Below are 18494 nucleotides of genomic sequence, written 5' to 3'. Positions count from 1 at the left end.
AAACAGTATGTCAGGTTCAGACAGTGATTTTGCACGGATGAATATACCAGAGCAAACCCCTAGGACTCCAGGGTTGTGAAGCTTGCTATTTAAATGTGTCTCTTAGTAAATGAAGATTTTCGATTGCACTATGAATTTACAGAACAAAGCACAATAAGGAGCTCGGTTTGTCCCTAGGTGTATTGGATGACCACCTTCTTTAAACAAACACGCACACACACGCACACACACACACATAACCAGCCCACTGTGTTGAAAGACTGTTGCATGCCACAAGATGCACGTTTGCTTGAGTAAACCCACCAATGTGCAATATCCTCTTCACCTTCGCTATGAATAGAAACAATAGACAAGAAACCAAAAGTCTACTTGTTTTCCACTAACTCATACATCACCCCTTGTTTTAACCACATCCTCTTTATTGCCTTAGTGAATAGCTGACCTTCCAGTAACTCATGCTGCACAGAAATTGTAGAAATATGTAGAAAATATGATCTTATAAGATGTCATCATGGTGATGAGTGCAGTGGCTTACACTAGAATTGGGAAATATGTATACACACACTCAAACATTTGCTTCGGAAACTTGCTTATTCTATAGCTATTGTTAAGCCTCTGTGTTTATGATGGCAGAACAGAGTAAGGCTAGGCTATATAGCCAAAAAAACTATAGCATGGTAACCTGGTAATAGAATATAAAATATATTACACTTTGCAACAAAAAAATCCTCTCGAGGCAATTTCTATGAAAAAGTCATTAAAATTGAATTACAAAGTATCTGTGGGGGTTTATTTCTGGAGTTTTTTTTTTTTTTAATTATGTTTATTATATTCTGGATGCATGATATTATATAATGGATGCATAAGTATTTGGACAGTGACGCACCTTTCTATATCACAACAGTGAAGCTATAATGGATCTGAATGAAGCCCCTCCATTTCCACAGGCTCAAAAGGATTTGGACACAGATACATGCATCTAAATATTAGCATTATTTACAATACTAGGATACAAATCTCTCTGGGCCCTACGGACATCTCCAAATGCTTGCTCCCTATAGATTCTTTACCAGGCCTTTACTGCAGATGATTGTTTGTGGATTTCTCTGTAGGTTTTTTCTCCCTCTTTTGTTTAAGGCCAGGTGACCGACCCATTAAAGACCATTTCTTTGTCAGTTGTTAGTTATATTTGAGCATGTGAAAATGTGGAGGCAATGTAGGAAATGCCTGTAATACTCAAATGGTTAGAAAGTTCCCACTTTGCTTTATTTCAGGTGGATTGCGGTGGTGTACAGTGGCATTGTGCCACTCTCTAAATGTCTATGGAATATTATGGAATATCTCTTTTTATTATTACAAATTGACTGTAATTGACTATAGTCACAGTGCTTGATGTGGGTGATTTTTACTGTCGTTGGTATTAGAGGGCATTCTATACTCTTTGGCAGGAGTGGTTGGTGGAAGTGGGTGGGTTTTACTCACCTGTTGGCAGCAAAGAGCAGTTTTTTCTTACCTGTGGGTTTGAGTGGTTGTTTTTTACTCACCTGTGAATGTGAGTGGATGGTTTTTACTCACTTGTGGGTGGACGTAGACATTTATTACTCACCTGTAGGCAGAAGAGGGCAGTTGTTTCTCATCTGTGGGTTGAATTACAGTTTTTACTCACCTGTGGGTGGAAACTGGGTAACTTTTACTCACCTCATGGAGAGTCAGTGATTTTTTTTTTTTAGTATACTGGAGGTGGATTCTAGTAATTTTTTTTTCTTTCTTGTGCGGTAGAGATGATATCTTCGTTTACTTTTTTGCAGTGTGAGGAGAATGCTAATCTTCAGGACTGTGCTCGCTACCTCAATCTGCCTGTCTTCAAAACCAACCTGCAGGGCAACAATCAAGCTGTGAAAAGCAGCAAAGAGTCCTTCTGGATCACCTCATTCCTCTGTTCCACCAAACTCACTCAAAATGGTACATTATTCTCCTCATATCGGGTGTGTCTGGATGTGTGCTGGAATATATTTCATTATACAAGAACATTATACATAATGTGACTTATATTTAGATGAATCTTATACTTAGAGAAGTTAGCACCCAGTAGGACAGCAGTCGGAGTAGCAGTGATGCAGAGAGAACGTATTGCACTGATCTCTGTGCAGGTGAAATGCTGGACTTGCTGAAATGGAGGATGCACCCCGAGAGGATCAATGACAGCCTTTCCAAACTGAAGGAGATTGATGGCTCTGAAATAGTTAAGGTAGACAACACTGCAATGTAACTTCACTAATGAGTGTGTCACTAGCCATGTTCTCTGTTTTACTTTACAAGTGCTAGAGCCCTTGGGTCAAAAAAATCAAGCAAAGAAATGTATCTTATTAAGTAACAAAAAAATAATAAAGTAGCACATGTTAATATGTTATTAGTGAACAAATACACAAGGGATATTAATGTTGTCTAACTTTGCCAACCTTTTTTCTTTTAACTCTTTACATCTTCATATATATACGTCATCTAAACAGCTTAGGATGCTCTCAGATGTAATGTTCCTCCCGGTGTAACTATTCATATTTCATACATTCCCTTCTGAAGCCATTTTTGAAGACTGAGTCAAACCAAAACCTTGTATTTTGGATTGGCTTTTTCCTCAAACATTTCATTTCAACATCAGGGAATTTATTGTCCAGTACAAAAGAGGTGCATTTTCTTTTCCCACCCATAAACCATGGAGATGAAAACTTTTGCACTGAACTATATCTGTTTTTCTTTTGTAACTGAAATCGGTCTTTTTCCAGTTCTTACAGGACACACTGGACACGCTCTTTGGAATCTTGGATGAGAACCCACAGAGATACGGCCTCAAAGTCTTTGATTCCCTTGTAAGATTTTTAAATCCGTGTCAGCTGTATCTTCAGTTTTAGCCTTAAGATATTTATGTGAATACGTTAAAAAGGTAACTGTACCAATATGTGTCCTCTTGCAACTTTGTGAACTTGTAGTATTTTGGATCGTTCAGTGTTAGCAAGGCCTGAGCAAGAAGGATTTAAACCATTTTTAAATACCATATGATTTTTTTTTTCACTTTTATTTACACTGCTAAATCCATGTGTAGCTTGTAGGGCTGTTTGTTGTTCACAAATCTAAAGGTGTGAATTTATTTTCCTTGTCTTGGGGATGTTCCACAACATAAAATGTAACTGTAAATGTTTAAAAAGGCAAAATGTTCTCAGATATTATTGTGGTATAAAAACAACACACTTTGAGATGCTATTTAATAGACAAATGATCCACTTTTTGGGAAACAGCTAAAAGTTCGTATACCGCTGACACGTTATTGAAAAAATGTCCGAATTTAACATTAGCTACAATTTGAACTCGACATTAATATCAACTCAGAAATGAATGTTTTTTTTCCCATTCCTCTCCTCAGGTGCACATTATAAACTTACTCCAGGACAGCAAGTTCCAGCACTTTAAACCCGTCATGGACACCTACATTGAGGGCCACTTTGCAGGAGCTTTGTCATACAGGTATGTACGTTCTGGAGCACAAGTGTTCTTGTTTAGGAGATCTGCCTACACTGTGCCTTTATGTTACTAGTGTACACAGTGTCTCTGAATAAAACGCATAAATGATAGTCAAGGACTGCATTGAGACACTGTGTTACTGGATCTGCTTGACACTTTGGTGAAGTGTGAACTGGTCACCTACATTCCACCAGCGGTCTGGGTCTCGGTGTGATTCTACAGTCTCTTATTCTCCCTCCTCACACAGTCCTAACAGGATTTCTGTCTTCGACACATTCTCACACAGTCATGCATACACAGAGTGTCCCTCTAGTGGGTGACACCATGATTAATCCGAAATAGAAGACTAGACTGGGCTTGATCTTATCATCATGATACAGTCCACTGTGTTTGTGTCATTACCAAACTCTTGAATGCAACAATTCATTTACTATCATCTGTGATGTTCTCCCTACACTGTTAGCATTGTCCATAAGCCTGAATCTGCTACAAGACATTATTCAAGCCTGTCTAACATCTTCATTTTGTCTTTAAATGAAATGGTGTGTTCTGGCTGTAGAGCTGTATAGCATTTTTGTGGTGCATAAGAGCTGATTTATACTGTACGTCTATGAACAAGCACATCAGGGCGTTGTGCACAGACACTTATACAGGGTGAAGTCTACATACCTGCATGCAATCTGAGTGTTATCTGCTGTTTGCCAAAGCAAGATTGTTATCCTAGGAGATGTTTTATTAAAACTTCGACTTAGAACAAGAATGCTGAGAATGTCTATATCATTTATAATACAAGTTAGATATATGTTTTGCATCGTGTTGGGTAAGGCAGCATGAACATTTATTAGAGTTATTTGGAACAATATTAGTGGAACCCTTGTTACAAATGACACACTGTCAGTTTACATGGACTAGCAGAAAATGCAAAATACATCTCTGTATTCAACACTTACCCATAAACCTCATTGTGCCTTGCCACACAAATGTGCATTAACACCAGGTTTATGCGTTAAATCTAGGTTTAAATCTGTGGTGCGTTTACATCACTGCATGGTAGACCTAATGTGTGGTCTTCAGCATATCTTCAGTTTTGCCATTATAGGTTTTTGCCAGTGCCAGTATAATTAATCACTACAGTTTAAAATGATAATCACAACTCGGACACATTTCTGGTTACATGGTTATGTCTGGTAGAAGACTTACTGTAACTAATAAATAAATTAAACACTCATTCAATTATTTCCCATGTTGTTTATTGTGTTTATTGATTTTTATCTTTACTTACAGAAATATCACTGATTCAGGGCTCATAGTCAGGCACACACACACACACACACACACACACACACACACACACACACACACACACACACACACACACACACACACGCACACACACACACACACTGTTCATTTCATACACACTTATTCTTTTCCTGCCTGGAAGGCAGATGTTTCCTATACTGGCGTATCCATCACTTTTCCAACTTCTCTTGCCCTTTATGCTACCAGCTACACCGTGGTGTCTCATAAAGGCTTCATCACTAACTCCTCTGTTTTAGTGATGGATTTATCAGGAACACACTCCTACACAGCCTCTTAGATTATACAACAAATCACGTAACACACACACACACACACACACACACACACACACACTTCTTGCTCGCAGAAACAGAAGTCTAACGTTAAGTGTTTTGGGTGAAGCCGTTTCTATTTGTTTCCTCTAGGAGGGAAATTGAAAACAGTTTGCATCCACAGTGCCTCATTTTAACATATATTCTATTTATCTTCAGTGGCAAATCAAAATCTGTCATTTCTCACAGTGTTGTTAAATCTATCAGAATAGTAAAAATGACACCATGACTTGGAAATTGCATTAATGATCATGACACCATGATGTCTTGTGTTTAGGGATCTGATTAAGGTACTGAAGTGGTATGTGGACCGCATCATTGAAGCCGAACACCAGGACCACATCCAGCGTGTACTCAAGGCAGGAGCTTATGCAGTTTCTTATTGTTTTACTGTTGGCTGTGAGCACTTTGCTCTATGCTATAACAATAAAGGTCCTTTCTTTGTATTTGTTCTGGACATTAAGAGCTTCTGATAATATAGTAGTTTCATTATTTGTGTGTGAGTGTGTAGGTCTTTTTTTTAGGTCTTCGTTGCTCAAAATTGGCAGGAATGTTAGCTGAGTGTATACCACAGTTTTACTAGAGTGATCGAAATTAGTGAACAGAAACCACTTTAGCACAAAAGATTGCCTCTATATTTTTAAGCCTTACAGCTGTCAGAAATTCAGGAAGTGTGGCGATCTGGCTTCAAAGACACGACTGGTTTCTCACTGTGCTCTGGTGTGATCCTGGTCTACTGGTGTTATGAGACTGACATAAGAGTAGACCAAGTTTATACCAGAGCAGTGTGAGATACTAGTGATGTCCTGCAGCTGCAGATGTGCCGAAGTCATTCATATAACCAACAAGTGATATTCCTTCACATTTTGAGCACCAAATGATGAATGACAATATTTCAGAAATAAAAGTGTTCACAAATTCTTCTTTGGTTTTGAACTCCAATATATGTGTGTGTGTGTGTGTATATTTATTTTTGCAGGCAACAGAGTACATCTTTAAATACATTATCCAATCTCGGAGGCTGTTTGCACTCGCCACAGGGGGCCAGAATGACGAAGAGTTTCGCTGCTGTATGCACGAACTCTTCATGTCCATTCGCTTCTTCTTGTCGCAGGAGAACAAAGGGTCCGGCCCTATCACACACACACAGGTGAGACTGTTTAAACATTAGGCAGCTTTATCTATTAATTACAATTAATATCATTAAATTTTATTTAGTATGGGAACTTCATGTATTTGGTTCTTGGACAAACAAACAAAAAAGGCAAATATAAAGCAGATGAGTTTAAGCTATTAGAGCATCAGCTGCAGGTGAACAGTGGAACATATGGCCTGAATGTCACACTACACATTACTCCTCTTTAGGTTAGAGAATTCATCTTTCTTATCGTTTGCTTTGTAATATCAGCTCATAAATAAGTTGTGATTTGATAGTACTATTCCCTGATCAGTGGTTTATCCTTAAAGACAGATTCCACACAGCTCGAGGACTTACCTACTCCTCCACTATATTCAGCAATGCAAATGATAAAGTTTAGTTTTCGTTAGCCCTTAAGCAGGATAAGTTAGTGAGAACTTTACTGTACTTAAACTTGTTTATTTCTTTGTATAATATCCTTAACTGAATTTCTGAAGATTTGTCCTTGAGGAAAATGATTCATCCCTTCTGGTTTGTTAGAGGAGGAGGAAATACAACTCCTCAAACTCCACAACTCCTCGAATAAAACCCTTCTAATGGATATAATCTGATGTATCGACTGCTTTCTCATTACATCAGATTATATCCATTAGCAGGGGTTCGATAGACAGAGCAACACACACAGCTGAGAGAATAGAAGTAAATCTGGAACGACTACACGTGCTACACGTGACCTGTTTTAACTTTTTTCTGTATTCTCTCTGATAGAAAAAAAATACGGTTAAAAAAAAAACTCATCTGTTTATTGCTGTTTTGCTGCTAAAGTGGGGTTGAGTTGTACACACACTATTTTTTCCATTTTTTCTTTTTGTAATGTATTTTTAAACATATGTATTTTTTCTTCTACTTTTCATTTTTGTTATTATTTAATTATTTGTTTGTCTGTTTGTTTGTTTGTTTGACTTTATTTATTTATTTGTTTGTGTATTTATTTAAATGTATTATTTTTAACTCCCCCTTTCTTAGGAATAGCTTTAATATTCAGATCAAATTAGACTCTTATTTTATCAAAGTAGACTCTTAATTAGACCTAGTCCTTATTATTAAACGCATAAATGATAGTCAAGGACTGCATTGAGACACTGTGTTACTGGATCTGCTTGACACTTTGGTGAAGTGTGAACTGAAGAGGAAGCAGCAGCAGGCAAACAAACAATTAATTAATTAATTAATTTGATTCCTTGTGCATTCTGGCCCATAAAGTTTTTATTTTACTGGGGAAGAAGAGCATTTGTAGGTGTTAATCTGGTTGCTGCCACATGTGTTGTTAAGCCTGAGTGTTTTAATCTTTATACAGAGTGGGACAAAGGCAGTAAGAGAATGCAGGTCAGAGCTGTCTTAATCTGCGCTAATCCCTGGCCTTCTCCACACACACTCCCACTCACATACACACACGCACACACGAGCGCACACACACTCATTCATTCTCACACACACACACACACACACACACACACACACACACACACACACACACACTCATTCACAAACACACACATGCACAAGCACACACACGTGCACAAACACACATACACACTCTGAAAACCCTGAAGGTGTTTTTAACTTTAACCAGAGGAATTTAGAGATTACAGATATATGCACTGTCACACACTTTAAATATTCTGGATTTAAACATTATGCCCTCAGTAGGGTTGCTGAGACTGGCAAATGGGCAGGTGGAGCTTATAATACTTATAGGTACTATTATAAATATATTATAACATCTGCTTTCTAATTTCTCTCCTTTGAATTGTTAAACTGAATTGTTGTGTATTTTGTTTTTTATTTTTTTTGCAGACTGACTATGTGCCTATAGTAATATGTGTTGTACAATAGGTCATTTTGTACACAGCATTTTAGTTACTTTTAGAAGTCATGGCTAAATGTTAACAAACCTTTAATGTCTTAAATCATTTGTGGTGCGAAAATCAGTAGCTGTTAGAAAAAAAAGATACTCTTTGTTGCAAAAATTGTCGTTTGACATGCATGTTTAATACATTCATTAGCACCAGCTCCACACACTGCACTACACACATCAGAAGACTGTAATGAGTGGCTTTACAGGGTTGTGTGTACTGCTGGAAATGACACTTGTCTAACAGACTTCTCTAACTCGCATGAAAAGGTTTTGCGGCTGGTTAATTTTAGTATCATTTGTGGGCGAGCAAAGCATGCACGCTGGACCTTGATGTATTTAAACCTGTCCAGTTGATTAGCTAGTTGCATACTTGTGTGCACTCTGCATTACCTAAGTCACTAAGTCATGGGGTGGACAAAACATAATGCTTCATGTCTCATAAATGAATATGACTCTGTTTCTCTAGGACCTAAATACAAGGCTCTGTCTCCATCAACTTGTACCTGACAGGTTCTTTGTTGAAGAGTGGAGAAATGATGTGGTATAAGGGATGTAAAATGCCGTAAATGTAAATTACTGTAGTCCAGTAAGAGTTATCTAAAGATTTATGGGCCCATTCTTTTAAATTGCATAACTTAGCAGATATATACTGTATATAAAATAGTTAATTCCAGTTCAGTTCATATGTCACTGAACACTGTAAAGACCCATCATTAGAAGTGCGTTTTGATTGCTGTAGAAAGACAAAGGTCATTAGATGAGCTGCTGTGAGTCCAGTGGTAACCTTAAAATGAGCCCCAAAGTGGACCCTCACTTACTATTACGAGTATTTTATTACTCATGGGAGAAAGAAGAGGAAATTCAATATGTCTGTATTTGTGAAATACTAAGAATCCAAAATCTTGGTGTCTAATGTGCATTGTCTTGGTCTTGATTATAGAAGATTGGCACAGTGCCAACTCTGCTCATCACCCAAACACCTCTATGCACACAGCTTCCAGTGAAGGTTTGTGATAACAGAATCTTGTCTTAGGACTGTTTTTTTTGTGACAGGGGTGTTTTCTTAACAATAAAAGATTCACATTATCTAAGGCATAAGCATGAGTTATTTTAGCTTTCAACAGGACGATAATGCAAAACACATCACCTACTGAACCCATGAATGCTTCAGGAAAATTATCAAAGTCAGTAAATCTGATCGGAGGTCTGATCTCAGTCCACTAAAAGCTGTGGACCGGCACAGATTAATCTTAGAATGATCTTAACAGATAGAATCCTAATCTACCGGCTTGATTTTAGTGCCACAGACAAAACAAATGGCACCATGGTAAAAGAATTTTCAGTGTGTTGAGATCTTTGAGAACACAATGTGACAAATCTCACAAGCACACGATTTAGTGCAACCGTGACCAAAGGGTAGCTGATGACTGCATGTCAATGATTCTGTATTAAAATGATTCAAAATGTTTTATTAAAATTTGAGGGTGTGACTGCTGTGATGATGCTCATTTAAGAATAATCTTTGGTGAAGAATATCTGGCATATTTGTAATAAACTACAACCTGTGTTTGTGTGTGTGTTTCATGTGAATGTGTGTGTGTACGTGTGTGTGTACGTGTGTGTTTACAGGCAGTGTTTTTGCAGGCATTTCCTGCAGTCTATGGGGAGCTGCTGAAGCTATTCACGGTCAGAGAGGTGGCCTCATTCGTACGGGAGACACTGGGGAGTCTTCCAGACTCCTCACAGCCAGACTGCCCCCTAGAAACTGTCAAATTACAGTGCATTTCCAAAACTGTAGAGAGCCAAATCTACACAAATCCAGGTACATACATTACACACACACTTCCACGTTGCAGGTTTATACTTGGCTATTTGATTAGATGTTGTTTCTGGTTGTAAGTTTGTACCATAATTAAAGGTGGCATAAGTGATTTTTTAAAATCAGAACTCTTTGGCCTATATAAATAAGATATATTGATGGATCATTTATAATGGAGGCCTCAAGGTCTTTGAGTCAAAAAGACAGATAATATGGAGCACCAACATCCAACCAGTCAAGACAAGAACATGTCTCTGTTTGTCTGTCTGTGGAGAGAACACTAAACAGAGGGGCTGTATTGCTTTAATGATTTCAAAACTGCTACCTCCTGATAGCTTCTTCCCAGGTCACTGACATCACCTTTAACGAACGTGCGTCTGTATGCGTTTCAGAATCGAGGTTTATCCTGCTTCCTGTGGTTCTGCGCTTGCTACAAACTCACCTGCAGGAGCAGCGGGATCTGGTGATGTGCGCACAAATACTCACCAGCATGATGTCCATCATAAAGAGATACGATACGGTGAGACACGAGTCAGTAGCGTGGCCTGAACTATACAGAAAGAAAGAGAGAGGAAGGAAGAAAGAGAGATGCTTTTGAGCTGAGAGAGTGATGCAATCTATGAGAAACACAGTTCTCTAAATAATGGCAGGAAAGAGTGAGGACTTGAAACTAGAGTACAACACAGTTACTGAGTTACTGCTAAGCGAGATCTAAAAGAGGTAAGATGAACGCAGTAAGACATCAGCTCATGCTCTCGAATGGCTGTTTGGAGGTAGATTTGGACAGAATCTACAACAATTAGTAGACCAAATGTACACAATTGCGTAATAAAATACATCCTCAATCCCCAAAAACCTGAGATGGTAAATAAAATCCAAATAAAAGGTAAAAAAGTATATATTTCTTTTTATTTACTTTTTTTTGTTTGTTTAATTAATTGTTCTTCTTAAATTGATGGCACAATGTTCTAGAAAAATTGCCATAATTGAATATTTAGGTCTCTTAACTTTATGATGTTCTAGTATATGAGGAGCGTCCAAAAAAAAGTTCTTTGTGAGTAAGCATGGTTTTGTAGATTAGTAGTCTGATTGCTCTGTTGTTTGGCATGAGAAGAGGTGTGTGTGTGTGTGTGTGTGTGTGTGTGTGTGTGTGTGTGTGTGTGTGTGTGTGTATTTTTAAGAGAGGCATCAGCTCCACTGCTCTCATTATTAACCTCACTACTTAAAGCCTTGTTGTTATAATCAGATTCACTTTTGAACAGCTCTATTCGAATGCTATATTTGCAGAGGGTTTAATCTATTTATGCACTTCCAAAATTCTTGTAGCATGACAGAGCAGCCTCAGTTCAGATGACAGGCCACAAATAAAACAGAAAAAGTATTCACCTCCATTGTTTTTAAACCCTAAATTATTTCTTTTAGAGGGAGAGACACAGCTACATTACTTTTTTTTTTATTTACGGTATATAAGACGAATGTTAGTGTAAGCTGTATATTTGACACCCCTGCAGTATAGCACCAAGAATTATATTTTAATGCAATTTTAAAAGAGTATGCTATCTATACGTTCTTATTCATTTGTGTGTCTCTGTGTGTGTGTGTGTGTGTGTGTGTGTGTGTGTGTGTGTGTGTGTGTGTGTGTGTGTGCACGTAGGAGCCAGCCATGTCTGAAGAAGTGGATCTGATAGTGGAGAGCTTGCTGAGCGTGTTATTGAGGACCATACTGGAGATTTCCAATCGTCCCCAAACCCCAGCGTCGACCATGCGTCCGCAGAGTCAGGATGTCACGGTGAGGAAACAAAAGATACAGCGTGAGACTTAGAGTGAGAGCAATACTGCACTTAACAGAGCAGGAAATAAAGAATAAAGAGAAGAAAAAGACAAAAGCCCCCGAGGGTCTATTAATTACTGTGCAGCAGACAAAGATTTTTCTACATCAAAGCCGCTGTGTGTCAGGTGAATCGTGGGAGAGCTTTTCCTTCGGACGTGATGTGTGTTTGTGTCGTGTCGTATTGTATTGTAGATGCCAGCCTTTCCGTGTCTTTACAGAAAGCTGCTTTTCTATAGTTGCACTGATCTTCCTGTGGTATTTAGTCTGCAGGATGTGTTCAGTCAACACTGTGTCAATAGAGAAGGAGATCAGTTTGGAGGCAAATTCTGTCTTTTTATGTTTTAGTCGTGTTCACCAGAGCTGTTCTTTTGTCTTCTTTTTATAATCGTGTGTTACTTTTTTTTTTGGCTATCAGCTCAGAGGTCATCAGCTGGGGGCTTGAGGTCCACTCTGAGCCACAGGGCTAGAGAGAGGGTTAGGTAAAACAGGATGTCTGTCCTAATAAGGAATCAGTGGTTAGCCTCGTCGGTTTAGAGGTTACGTAACAGTACTGTAATCATGAGAGCGAGCAGAATACCGGCAGTTAAATATGAAAGCTGTTTCATTAACAGGTTACAGGATTACAGCTCGAATGTACTGCATTTAAAATGACGCATTTGCTTCATCCATTCGTGCAACATCAGTAACGTATTTGCTTTGAGTCAGTCTGGGTAAACTTTTTGTGTATGTAGGGAAATAAAGCCACCTTTTAAATGTTCTCTAAAATCAGCTGTTTGTGTAGGCAGGTTTGGTCAGTTTTTAGTGGGCATGAGTGGGAATTAAACAAGCACAAAACAATACATAGGCACTTGAAATTGTCTTATTGTCTAAGTTTATGTAACTTTTCTGCGTTTCAGGGGGAGTTTGTATCGTGTCTCTTGGCTCTCCTGAAGCAGATGGGAGATCATCACTACCAGAAGCATCTGCAGCGTTTCACCAGTAAAGATGAGCTGAGGGTAAGAATAACCCAGGAGTAATGCTTTTCGTGAACAAATATGCTTATTCACAGAATATACTAACAGCAACTTGTGTACTTGCTTTAAAATGGTACTTTTTTTTTTGCAAAACTGCTGAGCGTACAGTCACCGAGCCTCCAAGCCCTAATGAATAGAATTACACCTTGTTGGCTGCATCAAGCCTGAATCTAGCATCATGTTCTGCAAGCACCAGTAAAACTGAGAGCAGTGGGCTTTTAAAATGGATTGATTTGGAGCTATTCAGTGCATTATATCTTCTCGTATTTATGTTTATATCATGTTAAAGTCAGGACATTTTCATGTTTTCAGTAACTGAAGCGGGTGACTTTGATTTTTGAGTAGTTGTTGTTCCTGTCAGGATTTCCTCCTGCAGATTTTCACCGTATTCCGGATCCTGATCCGGCCCGAGATGTTTCCCAAAGACTGGACGGTCATGCGGCTCGTCACTAATAAGTAAGTCCAGTGCTAGTTAATGATGATTAAACATTGATAAAGATAAATAAATAACGGAATGTGGTGGTGCTAGCGCTCACGCTGATCGATACACACCTTTCCTTTACAGCGTCATCATCACAACGGTGCTCTACCTGTCAGATGCTCTGAGGAAAAACTTTCTCAATGACAGGTTTGATTACAAGGTATGTGTGTATTGTAGTGTCTGAGTATGTGCATGCGGCTCAGTGTGTGTGTTCAGGCTGCGGGCTCCTGATGTGTGTGTTAAATGCACTCCTGGGTGTCAACACACGCATACACACACACCTTTAACTCCATTTTATTAAAACAATCACAGATGAAGGTTGTACTTAACATGAATGCTTCCTCACTGACACTGGGTGTGTGTTCACGTGTTTAATTTAGGTCTGGGACTCGTACTTTTATCTATCGGTCATGTTCATTAACCAGCCCTGCCTCCAGCTTGAGACCTTCTCTTCTTCAAAACGCAAGAAAATTCTAGAAAAGTGAGTAGCTCACACACTCCTGTTCTACAAGCTATATATCAAAATAGACATTCGTGCACTTCTGTAATGCAGCTATTTTGCCATGTGTGTTTGTAGGTATGGAGATATGAGGGTGATGATGGGTTGTGAAATCTTCAGTATGTGGCAGAATCTAGGTAGGAGATTGAGAACATCTTCATTTTTTTTCCTGCTCAAAAAAAATCAAGCTTATGTTTAGAATTTGGTACATGTGGTTAAGATGTTGGACTACCAATCAAAAGGTTGTGAGTTTAAATCCCAGGTCCACCAAGCTGCCACTGCTGGCCCCATGAGCAAGGCCCTTAACCTTCAATTGCTCAGGTGTATAAATAAGACATAAAAAAATGTCAGTCGCTCTGGATAAGTTCGTCTGACAAATGTGGTTAATGTAACGTAAAGAATTTCCATTTTTGTCTTTCTCCTCTCTCTCTGTGACAACTTCTCTATTTCGCTTTCAAAGGAGAACACAAATTAAACTTCATCCCTGCTATGATCGGCCCATTTCTCGAGGTGACGCTGGTTCCTCAGCCGGATCTGAGGAACGTGATGATCCCCATCTTTCACGATATGATGGACTGGGAACAGCGGCGTAGCGGCAACTTTAAACAGGTGCAACAGTGCCCCCTGCTGCTTCAGTGAGCCAGTGCACAAATTCTCTTTAATTGCACATGGGATGATTTAACCTATAACCCTGGATGATTATTTGCCTTAGGTGGAGGCCAAACTTATAGACAAACTCGACAGCCTGATGTCAGAGGGAAAGGGCGATGAAACTTACAGAGAGCTCTTCAACAGCATGTGAGTGAGAGTGCATGCCGATTCCCTTTCTCTTATTCACTAAGCATTATTACAGGGCAGCTGGGAGTTCACAGTGAAGTAGTCACAGTTATGAGTCCGTGATTATTTAAACACTCGTGATGTGTGAGCGTTGCTAAATTGAATCTGTTTTATTCAGAAAATATTTTCAACTTTATAAGGATGTGACCGTGTATCTGACTATCTAGAGCTACTAATCTATCTAGAGCTACTTTAATATTCTAAATGCGTTGGAATTCCAAATCAGTGTATTTATAATTCAAAGGACTAATACACACAGTTTAACTAGACAAAGACAAGCATGTTGTTATCAAATAAAAATCTGGATAATATCCGTCACCATACACGCTGGCACGTGCGCTAAAATCCTTTTTTACGACCGTCCGTGTATGAAAGAGATCGAGATGAGGTCAAGACTCTTAAAGGAATGTAAAATTTCAATAAGAGGAAATTAGATAAAATACTAAAAAATGTCAAATGTAATGTCAAAATAAAATGATGCACAGTAAAGCTGTACAATAAAGTGGGAGGCTGTACAAAGTAAAATAATAGATGAAATATGAGCGGATATACTGTATGCCATTGTGAATACACTGACTGACCTAAAATGACTAAAGTGAGCTGTGCAAAAGTCCCAAAGTGAGCAGTTTATAACGAGTCATTATTTTTAGTAATACATTCAGTCAGTGATATGAGGAAGTGTGATAAACATATAAATGTGTGACCTTGCAGTGTACGATGGCCTGTAAGTGCAGTACACATTAACACATCAAAAACACCACAATGAATGTGCTCAACAAACTCAACCGCCAAATCAGAAACACCTCAATGTTAACTCAAAGCTGTTGAGCATCACAAGATCATTGCTGATGGTCTACAGAGAGCAGGAGTCTGAGAGATGGAGCCAAACACTGGACAAGGTTTAAAGAGCAAATATCAGCCTCGGTATTTCTACTGAATCTTGTTACTTGTCCTTATTAGTATAAAATTGTTTGTATGCTGATGTTTCAGGCTGTTAACCTATCTAAAACATGACATAACATTAATATGAGGATGTAAGTGCTGAAAATAAAGATTTATTCTGGGCTGTAATGACTTTAACTTCACATTAAGTGACCTGACGTACGGCTAAGAACGGTGACCCATACTCAGAATTTGCTCTCTGGGTTTAACCCATCCAAAGTGCACACACACTGCAGTGAACACACACTCACACACACCGTGATCACACACCCAGAGCAGTGGGCAGCCATTTATGCTGCGGGGGGAGCAGTTGGGGGGCTCGGTGCCTTGCTCAAGGGCACCTCAGTAGTGGCTGGCCTGAGACTCGAACCCACAACCTTATGGTTAGGAGTCAGACTCTGTAACCATTAGGCCACGACTTAGGCCAGGTTTTCATTTCACTGCAAGTTGTATACTTTATTTAAGTGGGTATGTGAGACATCTTAAATCATCAGTGCGCATGTGGTGTTCAGTATGGAGTGGCCTTTTCTGTTCTGAGTTAACGATGTAGCGGGTCTCAATTTGCTGTTGTGTATTAATGGTTCGAGCTCTAGGTTACAGAGAAATGATCGGATGAGGCGCAAGAACAAGTGTTTGAATATTTGCAGGATTTATTTGTAATCCAAAGGGTCAAAGGACACTGTATTGTGAAGTGCTGTGATTTTTTTTTTTCCTTCCTCTTCCCCCTCAAAAGCTTCCTCTCTGTTCGAGGCACCGTCAATCCGAGGGCCAATTCTTTTGTTTTTGCTGTTCACTGAAGACATTTGGTTTTGAGATCAAGTGATCTGAGATCAGAATTTCAGCATTAATTTCCTGATATTTAAATGTAGATGTATTCAACAACTAAGAACGTGGCACCTTTAGTTTGCCCCCGTTTTTATCTTGAACACCGACGTCTTTAGTGTAGAACAAAAACAAAAGAATAGCTCTTGCTCTTCAGATACTTTTGGAGGTATTCTACTTTTGGGGTTGTTGTTGTTGTATTTCTAGCTTGTTTGTGTTTTGCACATACAGGTCACCGTAGTAACCGTATGTAAATGTAGAGGAAGTTGTCCTTATTCTGAATTTTAGAAAGGTTGTTACTAGCCTTCAATTTTCACTTTATACTGTTTCCTTTCAGTAATTTGTAAACTATACAGGCTTTACATGTCTGACTTTAATGTTTTGGCATAATTATCATTATAAATACTCATGCTTATTAGTTTAGCCTTTATCATGCAGTCCTCCCAGCATCCAAATATGGCTGCATTCATACATCAGTATAAGGGCAGTTTATAGTCAACCTGCAAACAGCATGTCTGTGTGGTACTTATCTATAAATATTTAACATAAAGGGGGATTATGAGCTCCTTGTGTTTTATCGATTTGTGCTGAACTACCAGTGTGTGTGTCAGAAAGAGAAAGAGAGGCTTGTGTATGCAGCTTCAGTTTCTGATCACATTGCCTGCGGGCACATCACAGCTGTATTTACACTGTTCTGTTTGTTTAAGCTGGTGCCAAACAGAAGAATCCCCGAAATATCATTTCTGTTTAATATGCACAACATGACATTTACTAGCTGCCTTAGCCCACTGTCTTTCCTTTCTGTCTTTAGAATCTATATTTCAGGTATTAATTAGGATTTATTAAACCGCTCGCTCATGTCCTCTCTTCTTTATCTTTTCCACACTAACTCTACTAACCATGTTACTAACTTGTATGAGTGAGTGTTTCTGACTGTAATCTATTAATATGACTTTGTCTTGCCTCTGCTTTCCTGGAGTAGAATTCCTCTGTTCGGTCCGTATCCTAGGTAAGACGCACTACTCGCTGTTTCTGTGGTTAGACCTGTGAGTAGGGTGTGTGTGTGTTTTTGTGTTTGTGTGGGAATAATGCTTATGGGAAGACTGTGAGTTTGTGTGCATGATGCTAGTTTGGAATTAATCATTGGCTTTTGCTTTCTTCTGGGTGTGTTTGTGTCTCAGTCTTTTGAAGAAGATCGAGAGAGAGACGTGGAGAGAGAGCGGAATCTCATTAATCGCGACTGTAACACGTCTAATGGAGAGACTGCTCGATTACAGGTGAGTGTTACATGCATGCACACTATCTCTCTCTGTCTCTACACACACACACACACCCACACAATGACTGTCTTCACCCAAATTCTTTCAAAGTGCGTTTCAAAGGACGACCTTCAAGGTTTTTTTTAATGTGTTTGAAGCTTAATGAGTTTATAATGTGCCATAAACAGCAAAGATTTACAGGTAACAGTTTCTTATATTATATTATATATTATATTATATTATATATTATATTATATTATAAATGTTTTTTTGTTTTTCTTTAATTTATTCATAGTTATTTATGTTACACTGATACAGTATATAACTTTGAATCCATGTAAAAATCTGCCATCTTCACGTCAAATTCCAAACGAGCTACTGTTCACTACACATGGACACTATATGGGGTTTAACACAGTGGCATACAAGAGCCTACATCATGCAGCAGGCGAATCTGATTGGTCAGAAGGTGTTGATTACTTTTCTATAACAGCACCTCAGGCTGTAACTCAAATACATTACAACGCTGGTTGTAACTCAAATCACCGGCTTGTATTCATGCGCTTACCGTTTTACCATATTTCTATATTGCAGAAATTCTATTCACAGGGATTTTTCACAATGATGTTAATAGCTATTGTAATTTAAGGGATAATATGCACTTAAAATCACGGCTTTGTTGTTGTTCAGCAGTAAGTATGCGTAAAAAAAAAGATTCAAATATGTTCTGTCCTTCATGAATATTTTAACCTTAAATAGTTTAAAAATGTTTGAAAATTCATGCA

General features: G+C 38.6%; 1 protein-coding gene across 5 annotated transcripts in view; it reads left to right on the top strand.

Annotated features, from left to right (window-relative positions):
• The window catches only part of dock4b (dedicator of cytokinesis 4b), a 94269-nt gene that overhangs the window by 51747 nt on the left and 24028 nt on the right, over nt 1–18494 (top strand). For 2 of the 5 annotated variants that reach the window (XM_047803778.1, XM_047803774.1), the window contains exons 17-35: nt 1809–1962; nt 2151–2248; nt 2784–2867; nt 3419–3519; nt 5428–5509; nt 6130–6300; nt 9147–9212; nt 9836–10028; nt 10418–10545; nt 11680–11814; nt 12753–12851; nt 13231–13325; nt 13435–13510; nt 13731–13831; nt 13928–13986; nt 14310–14458; nt 14562–14647; nt 17433–17459; nt 17632–17727. In XM_047803778.1, coding sequence (XP_047659734.1) covers nt 1809–1962; nt 2151–2248; nt 2784–2867; nt 3419–3519; nt 5428–5509; nt 6130–6300; nt 9147–9212; nt 9836–10028; nt 10418–10545; nt 11680–11814; nt 12753–12851; nt 13231–13325; nt 13435–13510; nt 13731–13831; nt 13928–13986; nt 14310–14458; nt 14562–14647; nt 17433–17459; nt 17632–17727 — 2000 coding nt within the window. The remainder of the gene's footprint in view (nt 1–1808; nt 1963–2150; nt 2249–2783; nt 2868–3418; nt 3520–5427; nt 5510–6129; nt 6301–9146; nt 9213–9835; nt 10029–10417; nt 10546–11679; nt 11815–12752; nt 12852–13230; nt 13326–13434; nt 13511–13730; nt 13832–13927; nt 13987–14309; nt 14459–14561; nt 14648–17432; nt 17460–17631; nt 17728–18494) is intronic. The other 3 variants (XM_047803776.1, XM_047803775.1, XM_047803777.1) reach the window with 3 other exon arrangements.

This window comes from Tachysurus fulvidraco, chromosome 19, assembly GCF_022655615.1.
Source record: "Tachysurus fulvidraco isolate hzauxx_2018 chromosome 19, HZAU_PFXX_2.0, whole genome shotgun sequence".
NCBI classification, from domain to species: domain Eukaryota; kingdom Metazoa; phylum Chordata; class Actinopteri; order Siluriformes; family Bagridae; genus Tachysurus; species Tachysurus fulvidraco.
This window is presented reverse-complemented; position numbering and strand designations above follow the sequence as displayed.